Source organism: Xiphophorus couchianus, chromosome 20 (genome assembly GCF_001444195.1).
Source record: "Xiphophorus couchianus chromosome 20, X_couchianus-1.0, whole genome shotgun sequence".
In the NCBI taxonomy this organism is placed as follows: domain Eukaryota; kingdom Metazoa; phylum Chordata; class Actinopteri; order Cyprinodontiformes; family Poeciliidae; genus Xiphophorus; species Xiphophorus couchianus.
Window position 1 is genome coordinate 3,581,328 of NC_040247.1, and position 22,388 is coordinate 3,603,715.

At 42.7% G+C, this 22,388-nt stretch overlaps 3 protein-coding genes across 13 annotated transcripts in view; 2 read left to right on the top strand and 1 right to left on the bottom strand.

Annotated features, from left to right (window-relative positions):
• The window catches only part of rnf123 (ring finger protein 123), a 46,612-nt gene extending 38,577 nt beyond the window's left edge, over positions 1–8,035 (bottom strand). For 2 of the 9 annotated variants that reach the window (XM_028002149.1, XM_028002150.1), the window contains exons 1-4: positions 5,150–5,328; positions 3,660–3,761; positions 2,346–2,430; positions 1,463–1,542 (exon numbers count right to left, since the gene is read on the bottom strand). In XM_028002149.1, the coding sequence (XP_027857950.1) occupies positions 1,463–1,542; positions 2,346–2,430; positions 3,660–3,741 (247 nt within the window). In that variant the 5' untranslated portion in view covers positions 3,742–3,761; positions 5,150–5,328. Of the gene's footprint in view, positions 1–1,462; positions 1,543–2,345; positions 2,431–3,659; positions 3,765–4,894; positions 5,119–5,149; positions 5,464–7,947 lie in introns of those variants that run through there. The other 7 variants (XM_028002143.1, XM_028002142.1, XM_028002144.1 and 4 more) reach the window with 7 other exon arrangements.
• Positions 6,642–13,740, top strand: aldh4a1 (aldehyde dehydrogenase 4 family, member A1). Of its 3 annotated transcripts, none has more exons than XM_028002153.1 (15): positions 6,642–6,797; positions 8,884–8,977; positions 9,053–9,145; positions 9,231–9,278; positions 10,236–10,391; positions 10,468–10,617; positions 10,698–10,772; positions 10,971–11,158; positions 11,235–11,308; positions 11,375–11,571; positions 11,655–11,702; positions 11,778–11,930; positions 12,239–12,360; positions 12,817–12,935; positions 13,026–13,740. In XM_028002153.1, the coding sequence occupies exons 1-15, from the start codon at positions 6,757–6,759 to the stop codon at positions 13,136–13,138; spliced, it is 1,671 nt and encodes a 556-aa protein (XP_027857954.1). In that variant the 5' UTR covers positions 6,642–6,756; the 3' UTR covers positions 13,139–13,740. The 3 variants fall into 3 exon arrangements, with proteins under 3 accessions (XP_027857954.1, XP_027857953.1, XP_027857955.1); XM_028002152.1 differs by lacking the exon at positions 6,642–6,797 and adding an exon at positions 6,804–6,952; XM_028002154.1 differs by lacking the exon at positions 6,642–6,797 and adding an exon at positions 8,087–8,242.
• A 1,997-nt stretch (positions 13,741–15,737) lies between these two features.
• On the top strand, positions 15,738–20,062 carry LOC114135032 (achaete-scute homolog 5). The gene is made up of 2 exons (XM_028001940.1): positions 15,738–16,239; positions 19,195–20,062. The coding sequence occupies exon 2, from the start codon at positions 19,259–19,261 to the stop codon at positions 19,775–19,777; it is 519 nt and encodes a 172-aa protein (XP_027857741.1). The 5' UTR covers positions 15,738–16,239; positions 19,195–19,258; the 3' UTR covers positions 19,778–20,062.
• The last annotated feature ends 2,326 nt before the right edge of the window (positions 20,063–22,388 follow it).

A 22,388-nucleotide genomic window follows, 5' to 3' on the forward strand; every position in this document is an offset into this window, starting at 1 on the left:
AATATCTTTTTTTTTATATAAATATCATCTGTGTTTCAATCATTATTATAAAATACAAGCTAAAATAAATTCCAGAAGATGGAGACAAAAGCTAGAAGTAGCCTTTATTTTCCTCAGGGAAAATTCAGGAAAATGTTATTTACCATCTTTCTGGCTGCCAGTCAAATTTATCAAGCTGCTTTGCTCCTCAAGCTAGCGTAGCGAGCTAGCATAGCAAGCTGGCAACTAGCGCAGCAGCTAACACAACATGGAAAAGCTTCTGACAAGAAAAAGAGCAAAGGAAGCGTCCAGCAGCCCGGCTGCAGAGAACTCTGCTGTAAAAAATCTAAACTATGGAGGTTACAAAAAACCTGATGGAGTTAATATAAAAATGTTACATATTTTATTATCAAAAGAGGGAATTGTGGTGTAATTTTTTTTATCTGGTAGTATACTGAGCACCAGATTAATAAAGTCATAATATATGACTGATTACATTTTCCACCACAGAATTCACTGCCAACTGAAATGAGAAGGTTTGAAGCAGCATTTATGCTAAATAGATGTAATGATTATAGAAATAATACAAGAAAAATGGAAGATTCAAAGTTTCTGTGCGGCATCAGACAAAAACTACAGCCGACTTGAAACCAGACAAAACTAGAGAAAGAAACTTTTCAACAAAATATAGGAGCTTTTTTAAGTAAATCATTTTTGTATATGAAACAAACTTGTAAGTGGATCTAGTACTTTTGATCAATATTAAGGATTTATTTACTGAAAACAAGCTCATGTACTTTGCTTAAAAGTTACTTGTAATTTAGTTTTGTCTTATTTGAAGTTGCTACGATATTTGTAGTTATGCACCAATCCACAGTTTTCACTTACCAGAAGTAAGGGTATGATATCGGGCATGAGTAATTAGGGTATGATATCAGAACTAGAAACTAACCAGAGGATTAATATCAGCAGATACAAACAAACAGCTGAAATTACTTAAAACGTTTTTATTAGTTTTAAAATACAGACATAAATGTACAGAATTATTAATTTTTTGATAACTCTGCACCGCTACAGCACACTTAAAACATATGAAAACAACTTTAATTTGTTCAGCCAGTGCAGTTAGGAATAAAACAGCCAATTAAAACTAAATAATAAAGAAACTGAACCTGACAAAAACAACAGAAAACATCTTGGTCTAAGATGTAAAGATAAACTGCAACAAACCTTTGAAATGGTTCAGAAAATGCAACTAGGATTTATAAATATAAGGAAAAAAAATAATAAAGCATATAATGAGACTGAATAGATCTAAACTTATGGATCAGGAACCTGATCTAGATTGTTTTCAATATCGGGACCAATCCAGATATTAATATCACATCGATGCATCTGTAGATGTTTGCAGTAGAAACTAGAGAAAACGTACCTGGTCAGGTTTTGTGTTTTTACAGTGTAAGGAGGTGCAGCAGGACTTTACCTTTGAGCTCTGCAGGTGTTTCTCCTTCAGACAGAAGCTTCTCCAGGTGTGAGCTCAGGTCCTGGAAACCAAGAGGCTTCCTGCAGACCGACACAGAAAGGCTGAAGGTTCAAATACTCTGGGGAGGCAGAACCAGAACCAGAACCAGCTGGAGTTCCGGTTACCTGGGAAACCTTCAGGCTGCGATATCACACTGATCAGATTCTCTGTCAATCATTCAGTCAATACTGTCTTTATGGATGGAGGTTAGGAACAATAATGTTAAAAGTGAAAAATTCAGGATCAGGATCAGTGCAGAACCCCGGTTCTTTTGGGATTTTATTAAGTCCAGTCCAAACTTTATTCAGTTTTATTATTATTATTATTATTATTATTATTATTATTATTATTATTATTATCATGTCTCTTCAAATATGATGGACATGTCAAAATTTTATTTCCATCTTCCTGTCTAAAAAAATTAATCTTAAGACTTTCTTACATAAAGACACCCTGGGTTTAATTATTATTATCACTATTTATTTATTTATTTAATTCAAACATCAAAAGGTGAAATAAACATGAGAAATACGTATAAAATAAAAAAAAAAGATGGATAAATAAAGTCAGAAAGGATTAAATCTATAAAAAAAATAGAAACATCCACAGAAGAAGAAATGTTTTTGTCAGAACAGCTGGCAGAACCGTTCTATCATTAGAACCGGGCCTGAAACATGAAGCTGGCGGCTTACAGGACCGCACACACACACACACACACACACACACACACACACACACACACGGCCTGATATGGCCTTCCACTGACTGAGCTGCAGTTAGTGTGTCAGAGTCAGAACCGGGCCGGTTTGGGTCGTAGAACCGGGACCGACAGCGGGTTTGGTACCTGAGCGAGGCGACGGTCGGCCCCGGCTTGGTGGAGGGAAACACGTGGTGCAGGTAGTCGCTCAGCAGCTTCTCGTTCACAATACCTGTGGGACAAAGAAGACCAGGTTCTGCTGAGGACCACAACCTTCAGCTGGGACCAAACTGGCTCCACATGAAGACAGTATGATTGGGACCGGCCAGAACCACCCAACAGAACCCTGTAGGAACCCAATGCCTCCTCTGCTGCAGGAATTAATCAGTTTGGAGAGACTGAGGATGCACCATGAGCAGGAAGTGAGGCGGGAGCCGACAGGAAACCAACAATCAGTCTAACTGTCTTCCTGCTTAACGTTAGCAGGAAAACAGTTAGTGTTAGCAGGAAAACAGTTAGCGTTAGCAGGAAAACAGTTAGTGTTAGCAGGAAAACAGTTAGTGTTAGCAGGAAAACAGTTAATGTTAGCAGGAAAACAGTTAGTGTTAGCAGGAAAACAGTTAATGTTAGCAGGAAAACAGTTAGCGTTAGCAGGAAAACAGTTAATGTTAGCAGGAAAACAGTTAGCGTTAGCAGGAAAACAGTTAGCGTTAGCAGGAAAACAGTTAATGTTAGCAGGAAAACAGTTAGTGTTAGCAGGAAAACAGTTAGCGTTAGCAGGAAAACAGTTAGCGTTAGCAGAAAAACAGTTAGTGTTAGCAGGAAAACAGTTAATGTTAGCAGGAAAACAGTTAGCGTTAGCAGGAAAACAGTTAATGTTAGCAGGAAAACAGTTAGCGTTAGCAGGAAAACAGTTAGTGTTAGCAGGAAAACAGTTAGCGTTAGCAGGAAAACAGTTAATGTTAGCAGGAAAACAGTTAGCATTAGCAGGAAATCAGTTAGCGTTAGCAGGAAAACAGTTAGCGTTGGCAGGAAAACAGTTAGCGTTAGCAGGAAAACAGTTAATGTTAGCAGGAAAACAGTTAGCGTCAGGAGAGCCAAGAAAGTTTAACTTTATCTCATTGTGACGGTTTTATGAAAAATTAGCTTTGATTGTTTGGAATTAAAACAGATTCTCCTCGAGGCTGCACAATACATCACCAATACATTACCAATACATCACCAATACATCACCAATATATCACCAATACATTACCAATATATTACAATACATTACCAATATATTACCAATATATTGTTAAAACTTTTGATGTTTCATTAATTGTCCCCAAATGCATGGCCAGCCATGGAGAATCTGAATAATAATTTATAGCTGGTTGTCAGGCATGTTGCATGCAGAGATCATGGGATCCCTGACAGGAAGTACTTCCTGTGACCTGCGGCTGACCTCGGGTGTCCTACCTGTGGATCTGGGTTTGTCCATGTCTGAGGCCAGTCTGTAGTTCCTGCGCGGCAAAGCTGTGACTCCTCCCTTTGTGCTCATCCTGATTCACCGCCCGCACGCTGCTGACAGAACAGAGTTTCAGGGTTTCCCCCACCGCATCATAAGCCTGGCAGCTGCCAGGCTTACTTCCCCACCATCCTAAGATTATTTTCTTTATTTTAAATAAGATTTTATACACCAGTAATAGTGATATTAAAGACAAGTTAAAGAGCATCTTTGGTGAAACTATTGAAAGAGCAATTGCGACATCTCATGAATCTGAGGTCAGGGGTCTTTTTTTTTTATCAATGGATCTAACGATTTTCTGTCTACACACTAACAACTTCATCAAATAAAGTGATTAGACATGAATAAAGGATTTTAAAAATTTATAAAATTCTTTCATGAAATCCGAGAGGTGGCAAATACAATGTTCACCTGCTGAACCCGCCTTGCCAGAACCTCGGTGGGCTAGATGAGGCAGTTAGCAGAGTGCTAGCTAGAATGGGTATTAGTGCATCGTAAGAGCAACCTTCTGCATATGGAGATATATTTGTGCCACCAGCCTGAGTGGGAAGTGAGACTGATGTGAGCCCATAAATCAGTGTGAACAAAGAATGACATTTTGTATATGCTTGGCTCTGTATCTGTCTGCTAATGTGGCTAAATGAGCTACACCACCAGCCAATCACAGACAGCTCTGTTTCATCCAGTTAGGCAATTCTTTGCAAACACCGCATTTGTTTGGATAAATAACAACCAATCAGAGTACTGCACCAAGTGGCAGAAATTACCAAACAAAATGTGAGGATTTAGGTAAATTGGAAGAAAATTAAAAAACAAATACTTCAATTTTTTACCCTAAGAATATTCAGCTTAGCAGTATACAGTGGATCCACTGCTTTAATGAGGTTCGTTGCTGACAGAACCCACAAGGGTTGATTAATCTGGATCTCAGCAAATTTAAACCAGTCAAACCGTATTTTAATTATTATTTTACCATTAACTAAATATTAAGGATGGCCTGATATAACTCGGGAACATTTCCTTCTGTCTCACTTTCAGCAGAATATTTTCTGTTACTGTTTGATGTTGAACAGTTTTGCAGTAAGAAGCTAAACGTCACATTAATCAGGTTAGTAACAAACATTTATTATCCATTAATTAAATTACTAATCAACATTTATTCTTCAGAATCTCAGAATGTTCTTACTCAATGGCATCCTGGATCCTCCAGGATTTCTAACGCGGCTGTTAGCTTTAGCTGCAGCCCTATAAACTGCTGTTAGCTCTGTTAGCTCACCGCAGAGCTCGGTCTAATATCAGCTGTCCGATTCGGTTCTGGTTCTGCGAGGGATGACAGCAGGTGTTAGCGCCTCCCTTGGCTCGGTTCGGTTCAGTTCCCTGTCAGTCATCGAAGCCAGCAGCAAGCTAACAGCTAAAGCTAACTAGCTATTGCTAACCTTACCCCCAGCGTCTCACCGCTTGAGCGGGACTCCCTTCCAGAGGTGTCCCGCTGCTGTGAGCTTCACACCGGCTGATGAAAGATCGGTGAGCCGTTGATTTTCACAACAATCCCCAGTTTGTTGACGCCTGACGGTGTACGGAGTGCAGCTAGGTCCAAAATAGAGAACACCAATCCCGTTCCTGGAAACAACGTGAGAACAGGAAGACGTCAGGGCTTCTCAGTTTTTAATTTTAGTTACTACGTAAACATATTTTTATTCGAATAAAGTCAAAAGTAGCATCCAAGACATTATTCAAGAAGGAATGAAGGCCTTAGAGGATGTTTATCCAGCGGAAAATAAACTCAAAGGAGGCACACTATGGGCACACTGATATCTGTCTCCCCCTCCGGTCACTTTATGTCACTGCAGGCTGTAACCGCCCGTTCTGTCAACCCCTTCCAGTGCATGCACTAGTTCTCTCCGGGTACTCTCACGCATCAACATCAAACTCTCTTTACTGGAGGACATCCCACAATATGCAGACTAATTATGGCATGAATGGAGGGTTCATCTGAGGAGGATTAAAGGTGAACATGTTGAGGTTAGACCTAATTATTTAATTAAGTTCCTCTGATTCACATTCAAGTGTTTTGTGAAGATATTTCTAAGTTACAAGATTTCCTGTGATTGCTGGAAGTTGAATAGCTCAAATTTATGTTCATTCATTCATCTCCTAAGTTGTCTTTCAAAATATTACATTTACGTTCAAGGAAACCTAAATTCATTGGGTCTACTTCTGACCAGTCAGCCGGTATGTGGGCCGGTTTGAAGTGAAGCCGAGAGGGAGGAATGAGAAGTTCGATGACGAGAGAAAGTTGAATAAGAAATGAATCCCAATAGAGATCACCTACTGGTGTAATCAGCGTTCATCTTTACACCATTACTCATCTTTGCAACGTTTAATATTAATATTTAATATATATTTATATGTATTTATATGTAATATGTATTTAATATTTAATATTAACTTTCCAGATAACTTTCATAGATCAGCTGGAAGTTTACACACAGACCGATTACATTCAAAAGATTCAGTGACATATTTGCTTCTTTTTAATAAACAGTCCTTTGTGTTTCGGTCCAAACTCCGCCTTTCCGGCGCGCCCCCAGCTTCGCCGGTGTGTGAATGGAGGAGAACCACGCTGACAGAAAAGTTATGCAGCCTGGTGTTTCAGTAATGAATTGATTGGCTGATAAAATAGTGCTGCACTGTGATTGGTCAGAAAAATACCCGCCTCTGGAAGGTTCCATTTATCTGAGGGATATTAAAAATTGACCAGAAAAACATTTTATGGTTTTAAGGTGAAACATTTCCTCATGTTGAGTGATATTTATGTAAAAACACCTAATTTCAGTAGTTTAGTATTCCTGGTTGAGTGGGGCTGATTCTGAGGCGGACTGGGAGACCTGGCCGCAGCCTGCCCCCCTGGCAGCAGGTAACTGCCTCCAGTTGGCCTCCTGTCATCTACCTAATCACTCCGGATCGGTTATTGATCAGGTTTTCGGGCCTGGAACGGGGCCATTCAGCTTCTCTCTCTCTCTGAGCGCCGCTGGGTCTAGACAGAAGATGCTCCGTGTCCGGGTGCTGCTGGGCCGGTCCTGGAGGGGGTAAGTCCCAGCGCTGAACTTCACATGAGCGGACACGAGACTCCGAAGACTTCCAGAAGGTGTTCAGATGATCAGTGTCAGTGGGTCACACTGACACTTTCAGTAACTTTGTGGGAACAAAAGGCGCCTGATCACGCGGTGCTGTTGAGCTTCAGGTGTGTTATCGCCCTGCGTGTTACCTAATGACACCTGATCTCCTGCAGCCTGAGGAGGAAGATCCAGGTTGGTTCTGATCTCTGCAGGAGAGCTGCTCCACTGCAGCTGCGCAGACACTCAGCAGGAAACACGTGTTGGTGATTGTTTCCTGGAAATAACTTGAAAATACTATAAAAACATCCGATGTACTACTTTAATCTCTGGAGAGTAGAAACTAAGCACAGGTTAAAAAAAACAGCAGGAATTAAATATGTAGTTTGTAACTGTTACTGCCATCTAGTGGTCACAATAGAAATAGTAACCTCGTTAAAAGTAAATATAAACAATGAAATGAAATTAATATTAAGTAGAACACACTGAAATTATACTCGTAATATCCTTTGTTTTTGTGTTTATGACTATTTTTTAGCCTTTCAAACTAATGTGAAATAGATTTTTTTTTGCACCCACACCAAGCAGTTTACTTCAGCAAATTACGGCCTCCTGTCGGCCCTGCGCTTAAGCAAATTAAACATTTAACTAATAGCTCATAAAAACTGAATTAGACAAACAGTGACAATGAAATAAAACTAAGCTATAATGAAAAACCCAAAAGAAGCCTGCTGCTCGGTCAGCTGCTTACTTTTTGGCCGCCATCTTTGTAGTATCCCGACTTTCCTCAAAGCCACCACAGCTGAGCTCTCCTCTGCTGCCCCCTGGTGACTATTTGGGGGGAATTCTTGGCTAATTCTGTTTTCTGTTCATATATTTGCATATTGACTGTGTAACTAATGTCAGACTCAACACTAGAAGAGGCTTGACCTTTGAACTGTCAATATGTCTAATAATTAAAACCAGCTGGAATTTAAACAGACGGGGATTTTTTTTCCCCAAACATCATCAAATAAATATTTCAGATTCCGAGTCAGACTGGTTCTGCAGGTTCTGGTCTACTGAAACACCAGAACTGGAACCAGAACCAGTTCTAGAATTATTGATCTGGAAAATCGATCACCTCCACACAGAGGAAAGCTGCAGATGATCAGAGTCTGAAGCTGCCGGGCCCCCGGGGGCCTCAGGGCCGCTGTTTGTTGTTCCAGCTGCAGCAGCAGCGCGGGGTGAAGGCCAACCAATTCTGGTGGGAAAAGCCCAGCTGGTTCTGGTTCTGGTTCCTCCTCCTCTTCGTCGGGTCAGGGTTCAGGTTGCTGCTGTTAATCACAGCCGAGCGCAGGGAGCTGTACATCTCAGCAGCTCCGACCCGATCCGACCCGGTCCAAAGTACAGATAAGAAAAATGAGCGGAACAACAGGGTGAGTCCGAAAAACCTGACCTGGTTTAATCAGAGCAGAACCTGCAGGACAGACCCGAGTCCAGTCTGGGTTTTATTACGAGAAGCTGAAATTAATCGAAGGCTCGGCTCTCTGAGTTCTGGACAGGATGCTGGAACAGAACCAGAACCGGTTCTAAAAGCTTATTTAAAAATCTGAAGGTTCTGACCCAAACCCGGTCCAAATCTGGTGTCTGAAAACAAAGTTCTGGTTCTGAAACGTCTAATCGAAACAAACTGGCCCAGAGTAGAACAGCGTGAAATATTTAAAGTTCTGTAGTACCGAGTTGTTTACTCAACTGGACCCATGGTTCTGGTTCCGAACCAGACAGAACCAGGTGGGACCTGCAGCCATATGATGATCAGTTTAAGCTGATATTTGGAATAAGACCCAGTTCTGTTCTGGTCCTGTTCCTGGATCAGAACCGGAGAACATTCAAGAAGCGGTCCAGAACCAGAAATGGGACCGAAGAGAAGCTGAGTCTGTGTATTTATTAAGCATTATGCAGGGATCCGGTCCAGTCTGGTTGGTTCTGTTTCAATCTGGGTTTAAACTTTACATCTTCTGGGTTTCTGGTTCTGCTGCGACCCAGCAAGTCAGAACCAACGGTTTTCTGCTTCCAGGTTCCGGACGTTCCCAGGTTTGGCTGTGGAAGTGAAGAACGAACCCATCCTGGGCTTCGAGGCGGGGAGTCCAGAACGGGCTGAGCTGCAGAAGGTGGTGTTTCTCCAGGCCCGGTTCTGATCCGTTTGGGCTGCTGGTGGGTGTTTTAACCCTGCGCTGTGTCTGCAGGCGCTGAACGGCCTAAAGGGGCGGACGGAGGAGGTTCCCTGTGTGGTAGGAGATGAACTGGTTTGGACCAAAGACGTCCGGTACCAGCTGTCTGTGAGTTAGACACGGAACCACTTAAGGTTCTGGAGACGCTCCTCCTGGCCTCTAACCTCTGACCCCTGTGTGTTTCTGTTTCCAGCCTTTCAACCACTCTCACAAGGTGGCAAAGTTCTGCTACGCTGACAAGGTATATTCCCCAGAACCAGAACCGGTTCACCCGGACAGTTTTGTTCACAGAGACTTTATGATTAATTTTCTTTGTTGTGTTGTTTATTTATTTTGAATATTTAAAATGTCTTCCAGTTCCAGTGTTTAATGTTCATTAGAATGTAAAATTTATTGATCTTCTTGCATTATTATTGTCGTATGACATCATCGTTTATCGCCATAACTTCTGGGTAAAACATGCTATTGTGACACTCCGGTTCTGTCTCTTTAAATCCAGTCAAAGCTCTCCATGACGCCACGAAGGCCCAACGTTTGAGTTAGAGTTTAGATTTATGGCCTGAGCCAAACGCAAAATTTAGATTTTGGGTTTTCTAGACCCAATCTAAGGCAGCGTTCACACAGCAGGAAAATGAGATTAATATCCGATTTCTTTTTTTTTTCTTCAATCCATGTTTGACTTTTCCCCAGCAGTCTGAACGGCCCAATTCTGATCATTTCACCCCCAAAAAATAATCCAATCTGTTCCACATCCATATATGGAAGTAAATCCGATACTTTTCAAAGCGTCTGCAGTCTGAACAGTCATGTCGAATTTTATCCGACTTTTATGTCGTTGATGTGAGACATGAGTCATAATTCTGCAGCAAAAGAAGAAGAAGACGGTAAACATCGGCCGACATTTTGGTTGATTCCTTTTTAGCTTCTTTCATGTGGTGACCATGCTGTCGGCTCCCAACAACTTTAAAATACATCCAGCAATGGCGGCGGCCATCTTTACTGCCGTAAACAAAGCGTTGCTAGGGGACGTTCTTCACCTGCAGGTCGCTTTGGGGTCAGAAACCGTAACCACAAAAGTCTGATTTAATAAGTAGCATGAACGAACACGCAGAAAAGATCGGACACGAGCGATAAATCGTAATTGAGCATCACGACCTGCTGTGGAATCGCAGCCTAACTCCATCTTGGATCTCCTCAGGAGCTGATTGATAAGGCCATCCAGGCGTCGCTGGCGGCCCGGAGGGAATGGGACCTGAAACCCGTCCAGGACCGGGCCCAGATCCTGTTCAAGGCTGCCGACATCATCAGTGGGCCCAAGAGGGCCGAGATCCTGGCCAAGACCATGATCGGACAGGTAGGTGACCCCCTGGAGGTCGGGCGACCCCTCTGGAGTTCCGGTGACCTATGACCTCCCTGTGTCTGGTGTTCAGGGTAAAACAGTGGTCCAGGCGGAGATCGACGCCGCTGCGGAACTCATCGACTTCTTCCGGTTCAATGCCAAGCACGCCGTGGAGCTGGAGGCCCAGCAGCCAATCAGCACCAAGGAGAGCACCAACACTGCGCTGTACAGGGGGCTGGAGGTAGGGAGCTGTCACCGTGGTTACTGGGTCCGTTTGGTTTCTGGGTTTTCTGACCTGTTCTGGACCTGCCTGTGTTTCAGGGCTTCGTAGCAGCAGTGGCGCCGTTTAACTTCACCGCCATCGGGGGAAACCTGGCAGGAACACCTACTCTCATGGTGAGTTCTGCAGGTACGACCCAAGTTCTGCAGGTCCGACCTGCCTCAGAACCACAAAGACTTGACTCTTGACTTGGATTTGTGCCCTAATGACGAGATTTGACTTGCACTCTAAAAACTTGAGACTGGTCTTGGACTTGTGCCCTGACCTATAGAGAACTGATCTCTGACCCTGACCTCTGACCCTGTGCGCCCCAGGGTAACGTGGTTCTGTGGAAGCCCAGTGACACGGCGGTCTCGGCCAGCTATGCGGTCTACCGAGTCCTGCGCGAGTGCGGCCTGCCGCCCAACATCATCCAGTTCCTGCCGGCCGACGGCCCGGTGTTCGGCGACGCCGTCACTTCCTCCCCGCACCTGGCAGGGATCAACTTCACCGGCAGCGTGCCGTAAGGACGCCCGACCCAACCGCCTCTGGTTCCGTTGGCGTTACCATGGCAACCACGTCTGTTTTGCCACTTGCAGGACCTTCAAGCGTCTGTGGAAACAGGTGGCCCAGAACATAGACATCTACCGAACGTTTCCGCGCCTGGCCGGAGGTGAGTGGTGACCGATCCTTCAGGTCCCGGTTCTGGTTCTGGTTCTGACCCACTTTGTGTCGGCAGAGTGTGGCGGGAAGAACTTCCATTTTGTGCACTCATCTGCGGACGTCCGGAGCGTGGTGTTGGGGACGATCCGCTCGGCCTTCGAGTACGGCGGCCAGAAATGCTCGGCCTGCTCCAGGATGTACGTTCCCGACAGCAGCTGGCCACAAATCAGAGAGCAGTTGCTGGACATCCACAAGGACATCCGAGTGGGAGACGTGAGTGACCTCTGACCCCTGCAGGCCTCAGGGTGTGTGATCAGACCCAGAGTGAGGACTAACCGGATGTTTCTGACCCTCAGCCTGTCGAGGACTTCAGCACTTTCTTCTCTGCCGTCATAGACGATAAGGTAAACCTCGTTAACTCGTTAAGACTCCACATTAGCTCTGTGGCTAATCTGTGCCTGTGGCTCCGCCCCCTCCAGTCCTTCGCTAGAATCAAGAGATGGTTGGACCACGCCAAGTCCTCCTCGAACCTCAGCATCATCGCCGGAGGAAACTGTGACGACAGCAAAGGTTACTTTGTGGAGCCGACGATTATTGTGACCAAAGACCCTCAGGACCCAATCATGAACGAGGTCAGAATATTTAGCTCACTAAATATTTAACTAAATATTTTATTTAATTAAATATTTATTCCAAGTTAAACATTTAATTTCCAGATTAAATATTCAAACTAATTTTTAGCTCAGAACTAAATATTTAGCATAGTAGCTAAATATAGATGTGTTAGTTTGCTAGCTAAATATTTATTAGCAAGCTAGCATGCTAACAAAACTATTTAGGTGACTGCAGAGACTTACCTGTGAAGCTTCAAGGAGATCTGATGACACATGGGCCACATGGCCTGCTGGAGGTCATGACCTTGTGTTTGTGGTGTTTCCAGGAGATCTTTGGGCCGGTTCTGACCGTGTACGTCTATCCAGAGAAGAACTACGCTGAGGTTCTGCGGCTGGTTGATAACACATCACCATACGCTCTGACCGGATCCGTGTTCGCCCACGACCAGTAAGTCAGTTTCTCCTGCACATGCGTGTTGTTGTCCGTTGTCCACGGAGACGGGCTGAAAGTTGTGTGGATCTCCTTTGGTTCTGGTTCTGGTTCTCCTGAGCTTGCTGGAACAAACCAGCAGGTTTAAGGAGTTCTCATGCTCTGGTCCACCAGTCTCTGTCCGGTTCTGGTTCATGAGGTCTACTCCTGTCTCTCACCTGAGAACAGAACCAGTGGATCTCTGAGGATCAGAACTTTAGAGTTCTATAAACGGATCAGAGCCGTGAGCTCAGTCCAGGTTCTGGTTTCAAACTGGTTTAGTTGGTCCACCCTGTTCCTACAACCGGACCAGTAAAGAGCTGGAGCTGATTAGCTCTTGGTAGCAGTAGCAGGATCGTGTTGCAAGTTCTGTTGTGCATGGTGGGTCCAGTCCTGGTTCTGACCCAGACTGAGTCAGACCTGTTGGTTCTGCAGGAAGGTGATCGATGAGGCCGCCAGAGTCCTGAGGAACGCCGCCGGGAATTATTACGTCAACGATAAATCTACCGGATCCGTTGTGGCCCAGCAGCCGTTTGGAGGAGCCAGAGCTTCAGGTTGGTGGAGAGGGTTCGTCCAACATGGACGGATGGATGGTCGGATGGATGGTTGGATGATCACTGACGGATGTCTACCTGTCCCTCCAGGTACCAACGATAAGCCAGGCGGTCCTCACTACGTCCTGAGGTGGACGTCTCCCCGGATGGTGAAGCAGACTCATGTTCCCCTCACAGAGTGGAAGTACCCATATATGGGCTGAGGGACACCTGTCCACATGTCCCCTCTCTCCAGCCCATCCACTGGTCCACTCATCAGTCCTCCGTCTCTCTCAGGCTCTCCATCCGTCCTTCATCTCTGTCCTCCTCTTCCTTGCCGTCCTCCTCTGTCTGTCCCTCTGAAGCTGGACAGGTCTGTCCATCAGATGGAGGGACAGTCTGTCTCTCTATCTCGGTCAGATGTCCACAAACCAACTCTTGTCTCAGAATCCCAGCTGGAAGCTTCATGTGATCCATCAGAAATCGGATCAGAACCGCCAATGGACTCAATTCCATTTGTAACTAATAAGATTAAATCAGGAGCAGAGGTCCATCAAAGCAGGTACTGATCCTCCTGGAGGTCATCCTGGAGGTCAGAGTAATTAGAAACTGAAGGTAGTTAAATGTGTCGGGTTCTACTGAGCAGATGATGAGTGTGTGTGTGTGTGTGTGTGCGTGTGTGTGTGTGTGTGTGTGTGTGTGTGTGCGTGCGTGTGTGTGTTTGTGGAGACGTTTCCTCCCAGATCTGGATGCTAACTCATAACCGTGTCTGTTTCAGTGACTCTGGACATTTAGATGTTTGACAATAAATCATTTCTAACAATCAGTAGCTGGTCATCTACTTCTTTATGATCCTCACAGGTGTGTGTGTGTGTGTGTGTGTGTGTGTGTGTTCTTGTATTTAGTGCATTTAGAGGACCACTATAAATATATTCACCCATAAATTGAGGTCACAGTGGGAGGTGAGGACATTTTTGTGGTTGACTTTTTTCGGTTCTACTTTTCTCTAATAGTTTGTTTTAGACAAGGGGATGTCCAATCTTTTTATCATGTGGGCCAAAATCATCAGCTCAAAAGTATTCACACACCAAAAATATATATATAATTTTTAAAAACTAAAATCACCTAAAGGATGTAGTTTTTTTACCTACTCAACAATAAACCAAGTATAAACTATTTTAAAGTTCTTCTGGGCTAATGTTGGAGAACATGCAGGAATTTATTCACTGGTTTATGTTTGAGAATCTTGTTAGCAGCACGCTTCATCAGCTATTCTTCCAGAGTTGGTTTACATAAAAAATTACTTTTACAAAAAATAATTTTACATCTGGAGGTTGTGGGTGATTTGGGCAGATCTGCTGTTTGAAATGGAGGTTCAGTCTTAAGGATGTTCTGATCACATTCATGTCTCTACATGTGGAGCTGCTGCAGCTGTCATGTTCACATACGCCTGTCTCCCTATACTTGTGGGGACTCGCATTCCCTTCCCTTACTTGATGCGACATTTCAAAAGCAGGAACAAGTTGCTAGAGCAGAAACAGAATAAAACATACATGCTAAATATAATTAGGGATGCAACTAATAATTAATCGGTTATTCTATTCATTATTCTGATTAACCAAGTAATGAGATATAAAAAATTCCCATATTCTACAGATTTTTCATTTAACCACTTAAGCCTTTTTATACAATATTAGAAATACATTAAAAATCTAAATTCAACAATAGCTAACAAGCTAACAATTCACTTCCCTTTTTAATTGAGAATAAATATTTTATTGCCTGAAATGCTGCATCTACATAAAACTGATTAAAAAACAATAGGGTAATGGGCCATAAAAAATATATACAAAATATATTTTATACTTTTATCAAAAATACATTAAAATTACAAGAATTAAGTAATTTAATAAAGCAAGGACTTTATTGTGGAAATTTTTTTTTCTTAGCATGGGCCTAATACTCCGTTGTAAAAATCAGATTACCTTTAATCAAGAACATTTTTTATATTTATGAGTTAAAAATTTATTGAATTAAATTTTTTCTTCTTTTTTTGCCAACAGGCCCGGGGGCTGCGGTCCACACTTAGAAAAACTCTTCCCTAATCCACAAACTCTGTTTTTAAATTGAGGACAAGGCAAAATGTCCTCATAGCTATGCAAGTACACACGCACAGAGACTCAGAGTGAAGCTGATGAAGTTTGTTTCTGATTAGGTCACACAGGGCCGGCCCAAGCCTTTCTGGGGCCCTGAACAGATTTTCATTTGGGGGTTCCCATGCCAACAGGTCAACACCAGATCGTCATCATTCCTGGGCTGTGTAGATTCACATACTTCCATTATTTATTTAATTTATTCATTTACATTATTTATATTTGCTAACATTTAACACTTTGGATTGGAGGAGCTTGTAAAAAAATACGCAGATTGATTCAAGTAACTTACCTGCTATGATCAGAATATTCTTTGTATACCAAATTAAAAAAATGTTTTTCAATGTGTGACAGCATTTAGTTTGTATTCTTCAATTGTATGTTTAATATAATAATAGATATTTGCTCTTGGGTGCCTCCTAGTGGTGTGGGGGCCCTAACTCTACCCTTCTTCTCGCCATATCTGAGACTGAGAGATTCAGAACTGGTTCATGTAAAGTCGCCAGAGGAAGAAACTGGACTTCCTGCCGCTAACGACTGACCTCAGATCAGACGGCGCTCTGAGCACCTTAATGAGAGCTTCCGTCCTCACCTGCAGACTGGGATCAGTGCAGGTGAGTGTCAGGTTGCAGGTGTGTGTGTAAACAGTCATCAGCGTGTGCGGTGCCAGCAGACGTGTGATGACAGGAAGGGTGTGTGTGTCTGACGCCTTTCATCTGGAATATTGGGATTTAGGGAGAGGAAACTGCAAACACTCATTCTGTGGAGCAGGCTGCTTTGATGTGAACATCACTCCAACTGGGAGACTGGGAGGACTGGGACACACTGGGAGGACTGGGAGACACTTGAAGAGAACCAGGAGACACTGGGAGAACTGGGACACACTGGGAGGACTTGTCAGTATCAAAGTGGAGGTTCTCACCATGAAACGCCTGATCAGAGCAGTGAATGTTCGTCAGAGAAAAACCTGCAGAATTTGATGTTTGGTTTCCAACCTGACAGTCTCTCTCTCTCTCTCTTTTTCTCTCTCTCTCTCTTTCTCTCTCACACACACACACACACACACACAAACCTGTGAGGGCGGAGCTTCAGAGGGTAAAGTCGGATCTTTCCATCCTGAACTCAGAGACCCAGAGGAATTGAAGGAGGATCTGCTGCAGCTCCATCTGAAGGTGAGACACCAGGCGGTTCTGTGAGGTTCTGGGTGGTTCTGTGCATTTCCATTTATATTTAGCAGGACAAACCAATCATCTGGTTCTGGTTCACATTGTATTTCTGAGGAAATCTTTTCTAAACAAAACGCTTCTGATTTGGGTTCAGATGAGCTTTAAAATGTTTCAAAGGTTCTGGAGAGGAACCAGCAGATTCCTGATGAAACAGTTTTTGGTTCTGGTTCTGTATAGGAATTCCAGTTTTCTGACTGACTGACCTAACAATTCCAATTTTGGCTGATGCTGATTTATTTTGTCTGAAATGTTGCAAAATATAGCCAGAAAGTTGCTGTATCGGTAACAGTGGCCCGAATGAGATCGGCTTCACGCTTAAGTATCGGCCGATCTCCGATCTCCCAGAATGACGGAAATCGGGACGATTTATCAGTGCATCCTAGTTCTGTAGATGCTCATTGAATCTTTAGCTTGGAGGAACTTTAAGGTTTTAACATCTCCTAGTGACTGACCCAGGTTCCTTCAGGGCAACTGGACACTCACATCTCCTGGTACGTCCTGATGGTCTAGTTAAAGACCAGTAGAGTTAATGTTTGTGATGGTGCAACCAGTCGGCATGCAGATAGTAACTAATGGTTGTCATGGATAGGCCTGTTACGATAACAAATTTTGCTGAACGATTAATTGTCTCAAAAATTATTGCGATAAACGATAATATTGTTTGAAGACCTTTTTACACTGATTTAATGGAAATGACGTAATAATGCATGTGATTTCCTGCCAAAGATAGATACACTTTATTTTCAAAAGAATATTTAACACTGGAGCTGATAAACAAAATAAACAAAACAACCAAAAACCATTAACAAAAAATGTACTAGAATAAAAACTAAACAACATAAAGCCAAACTGTAAATAAATACTGCATTCAACCAAAATTGTGCACATTATGAAGTCTGTATGCTATATTTCCATTTACATAGAGAATATGGGCACATCCGACTACCTGATGCAATAGTTCACACTACACGATTTTTTGCCCCGATTGTCCCCTTATGACAATCTTACCATGTTGGTCTTTCTAAGATTGTGTGCGTTGGTCTTTCTAAGATTGTGTGGTGTGTTGCGGTAGATCGTCGTTGCCGCTCCGATCTAAATCAGGGGTTTTCCCCGACTGGGATCGTAACGCAGCCTGTTGAATGTGACAGGTAGCCAATCAGAAAGCGCGGATTCTCCTCTGTGTTTTCTGAGGGGAAATTACGGAGGGGAATCCCAAACAGCTGATACGGCGCAACCCGAAGTCCAGCGGACATTGGAGATGATACGTGGAAACAACATTAATGTTTATTCAACATGCAAAGAATATAGAAATGACAAGAGGAGGAGTTGGAGCGAAATACTGCAGTTGATAAACCCGGTAACTTTTCAGCTGTTCTTCGTTAACGTGACATAAACAGGTTCTAATGATTTTCATTCAGTCAGGACTTTACGCTGACACTAGCCACATGCATTGCAGGTAGATTGTAGTAAAGCATTGATTAATGCCTGGTTTTAAAATTAGTTCACTGGACTTGCGGCCATTATTTTGTGCCCATTGTTGGACACCACACGGCAGGAACAAACCGATCGAACCGTTATACCTAGGATTTCTGTCGGCTAATGTGTGTCTGTTAGGGTTTGAAAATGGGCCGACAATCAGCTGACAGCTCTAAGATCCTGTAGTCTGCGCTGTTTTTTACAGTAAGGATATGAGGAAGGAAGAGGTCAGTGGAGAGCACCGGAGTTGAGCCTTTTTTCATTCAGCGTCATCAACAGAAAGAGAAAAGGGAAGAAACGATAAAGCCATGAGGTCGATAGTTTTAATTTATTGAGCGATTAATTGATTTATTGTTTATCGCACAGGCCTAGTCATGGAAACTGAGCAGAGGAAATTATTTGGTGCAGTTCTCCAATACTGTCTTTCCTCTGTCTGTGTGGAGGAAGTTAAACTGGTTCTGGTCCAGCTTTGACCGCAGCTGGTTCTGACTTGCTACTAATTAAATGCAATCGCAGTCAGGCCTATGTGTGAACAGTTTCTGTCCCCAAAGCGACCGAAGAAGAAGAACGTAGCTGTGTTCCAGCAGCGCTCTGTTTACGGCAGTAAAGATGGCCGCCACCTTCTTCTTAAGTTGTTGAAAGCTATAAAAGACAGCATGGTCACCAGATCACCAGTTCATTATTATTATTTCCAGCCATTCTTTGCATCCACATTTACCGAATTATAACGCATGTCTCTTGTTAATGACATAAAAGCTGGATAAAATGCGACATGACCGTTCAGACTGCAGACAGTTTGAAAGCTATGAAATACTTCGTTGCACATCTGGAAGTGAAAAAGATCAGAACTGGGCCGTTAATGCTGCAGTGAAAAGGTCCGATACAGTTAGGCCTATCACGATAACAAATTTTTGCTGGACGATAAATTGTCCCAGAAGTTATTGTGATAAATGATAATATTGCAGTTTTGAGATCATTTTCAAGCAATATACTGGTGACGGAATAATAGTGCAAGAACACATTGTCAAAGATTAATAAACTTTAAATTCATTTAACACTGGAACTAGAAGACATTTTAAATATCCAAAGTAAATAAATACTTTACTTCGGAAGAAACAAACAAAAGAAACAATAAAGCAAATTAATTATGAAGTATCTGTAAACAAAACATCACACCAAAGCACCAGATTGAAGACTTTAGTCATCCGGTTTTCAGTAGAAAGAGAAAAATGATTATTTAGCTCCTTTTAATTTATCACACAATTAATTGATTTATTGCGGCAGGCATAGATATGGGTCTCATTTGGGCAAAAAGAACCGCATCGTCTTATTTTTCTGCTTTGTGAAGGTAATCTCCTCATCCTCGGAGATCATGTCTGCCCCGTGGTGGAGATGCCGTAAACTGATCCCTCTATCTCTTCACAGGTGACCATCATGAAGCTTCTCTGATCCAGCCAGGTGTCCTCGTCCCTGATTGGTCGATTGCACGATGAGCTCTGCCTTCTCTCAGTCGCTCTTCGACCGTTTCGCTGCGTCGCCCCCTGCTGGCCGGGAGGACCGGAGCAGGACTCAGCACTCAGAGTCTCTGTCGGCCTCTGTCCCCTTCCTGTTCTACCCTCCCACGGTGGACCCCGCTGCCCTCAGCCTTTACAAGGGCCCCCTGAGGGGTCCTGCCGGCATCCTGCCCTACCTGTCCCCCTTCCACCACCATGGGCACTTCAGCGTCTATGAGTGTCCGTTCGAGCCGGCGTTCATCCAGAAGCGTAACGAGCGCGAGCGGCAGCGCGTCAAATGCGTGAACCAGGGCTACGCCAAGCTGCGGGACCACCTGCCGGGCCACAGCGCCGACAAGAGGCTCAGCAAGGTGGAGACGCTGCGAGCCGCCATCAGGTACATCAAGTACCTGCAGAGGCTGGTGGACATGGAGGAAGACGGGCGTGAAGGGGCGGAACCAGGCAGTGGGACGCCTTCTGGCCCGGACAGGGGCGGAGAGATGCAGGCGTGTTGAACGGCCGGTTCACCTGGACAACCAATCAGAGCACAGAACCCAAAGGGAGGACGTCAGCGACGCTAGACTGTAAACCTCCAGAGGACAGATCCTAAATGGACAGCGCCACCTGCAGTTTGTTCCTGAAAGTCTGATGGGGAATCAGGGAGAGTTAAACCAGCTCTTTCTGGACATTTTCAGCCACCGTAGAGCAGCAGATGGTTCAATATTTCAGCAAAACCTTTCACATGCGGATCCAACAACCTGGCACAGATGTTGCTAAGGGTCAGCTTTTTGAAAAAAAAACACTGAAAAATTAAAGATGGCGGCCATTTTTGAAGATGGTTGCCATGAAAAATAACTTTTGCACTAAAATTGCCAATTAAATGAACATGTTCGGTGTTAGAGCTCAACCTACATATGTTAAAACCTTAAAGTTCCTCTTACATATTTTCTTGAGTTTATGTTTGCTTTTTCAAAATGGCTGCCATAATTTTAATAGAGAATATATGTTTGCACTTAAATTGGCAGAAGTAATTGCCAGTGACACCTAACCAAAGAGTTAGATTCACTAACTACTAATATGATTAACCAGAGTCTTAGCTTAACTAGTGCTAACTACATGTAAAAACTTAGCACAAGCTAATGCTACCCTGCCAAACACATTAACCATTAAGACGACTGTCTCAGTTTCTCTCATCTTCATTTCCTTCCTGCTGATGACTGTTGTGAGACTCGCAAACAGCAAACTCCTCAGTTTCTGCTTTTACTATATTATTACTTTACAGTTGTATAAATATGATGAGCAAAATCAAAAACATGTCATGTAATATAAAGTTCATTCAAGTCATGAAAATGGGGAACATTTTATGGCAATTAGATGAAAAGGGTCAAAAACGCCGCCATCTTGAAAATTTGTGGTCATCCTAAAACTCAAGTGGCTGATGGGAAATATTTAAAACGTACGATGTGTGAACTTTTTTTTACAGTAATATGCTGCACTAATCGTAGGTCAGGAATCTGTAGTGAATGTAGTTTTGTTTTATCGCCACTAGGTGTCTCTGCAACTTTCAAAATGAAAATGGGTCAAAAATATAAATTTTTTTTACTTATTAACAAATGTATTAAAATGTATATTTTTGCTTCACATTCATGTAGAGTAACTATAGTATTTATAAGTATTTTCTAGTTCTACATGACATCAGAAAAACATAATTGTCATATTACTGCTGGATATTATGACATTTTGACTTACATTTATATTTTTCTTTCATTTTTTTTCACTTTCTATGAGCTATAACGTCTCACCACTAGAAATAAACCAATGGTGGCATCAAACACAGGTATTTGTTTAAATATTCATGCCACTAGATAATATTTTGGTGTGATAGTGCTTCTAAAGTGGTAGCCATAGCTATAAGCTTCAGATATAGTCTGTTTTTTGAGCCTGGTGTATGTCTGGTTTAGGCTCATAATACAGACATTTATCAAAGCTCTATGAGATATTGTTTTGTATCATCTTAAAGGGAATCCTCTTAGCTTTCATGTAATCCACCCTTTGAGTCTCTCTAATCGACAGAGGTCACTAAAGCTCTTTAAAACAAAAATAATGGTACAAATTTGTCCCTCCAAGACATTTGTAATTTCTTTAGGAGGGGATTTCCCATGGCCATCTTCTGAAACATACAAGGTTTAGTACAACACAAAGTTTCCTTTTATCAAACTTTCTTTTGCTTTTATTTTCATTTTGAAGTAAGCTATGCCACAAACATACATAACAAGGTTATTAACGAACAGACTTGGCCACACCCGTCCATGATCGCTAAATATGCAGTTTTTAGAAGAAAATTTTTGTTGATGGGAATAAACTATTGTAAAAATGTTTTATAGACGAACAGAATATAAAGCAATTAACCTAAAAAGTTAAGTAACTAAACTTTAAAGGCAAATAATAAACATTACATTCTTATTGTATTACTGCGCAGATGAAAAAGTACGGAGCCCTCTAGGGGACATGACGAATTTATTTTCTTTTGCATTACCTCGCAAAACCTTTTAGAAATAATTCACGTTATTTCTGCATTTTTAATTGGGGGAGGTGAGTCGGGGGGGTTTTGTCTGTACAAAATGTGTAGTTGGCGCTGCTCTAAAAAAAGCACAACACACCGACGCTGTCTGATTAATGGAATCGGTTATGATCCATATGTCGAAGTCACAAGCTCTTATTACCTTAACTGGTTCTTCGGTGTCTCGTTGGCGCCCAGTTTGTTAGCTATAAATAAAAGTAATCAAAAATAGTAGAAATGTATACTTACATGAACGTCCTGATGATGAATGCAGGCCTCTATCTGGTTTTATTAGTTTTTCGAGAAGGACCTCCCTGCAGTGAAGTGTACCCGTTTTTCCACCTTGGGCTACCACTACCGGCGTTCCCTAGATGAATGGTTAATTAAACGTGCCCCTTGTTAAACATAAAACATCTAAATTTAAAATGCATTATGTCAATAGATAGACGCAGCAGAAATAAAATATTTCAGATTTAAAGAATAAAAATAGGCAAATTTTCCCGGTAAATTGTTGAACTGCACATGTGAGTTCCCAGGTAACCTGAATGCAACGTAGCATCCAGCAG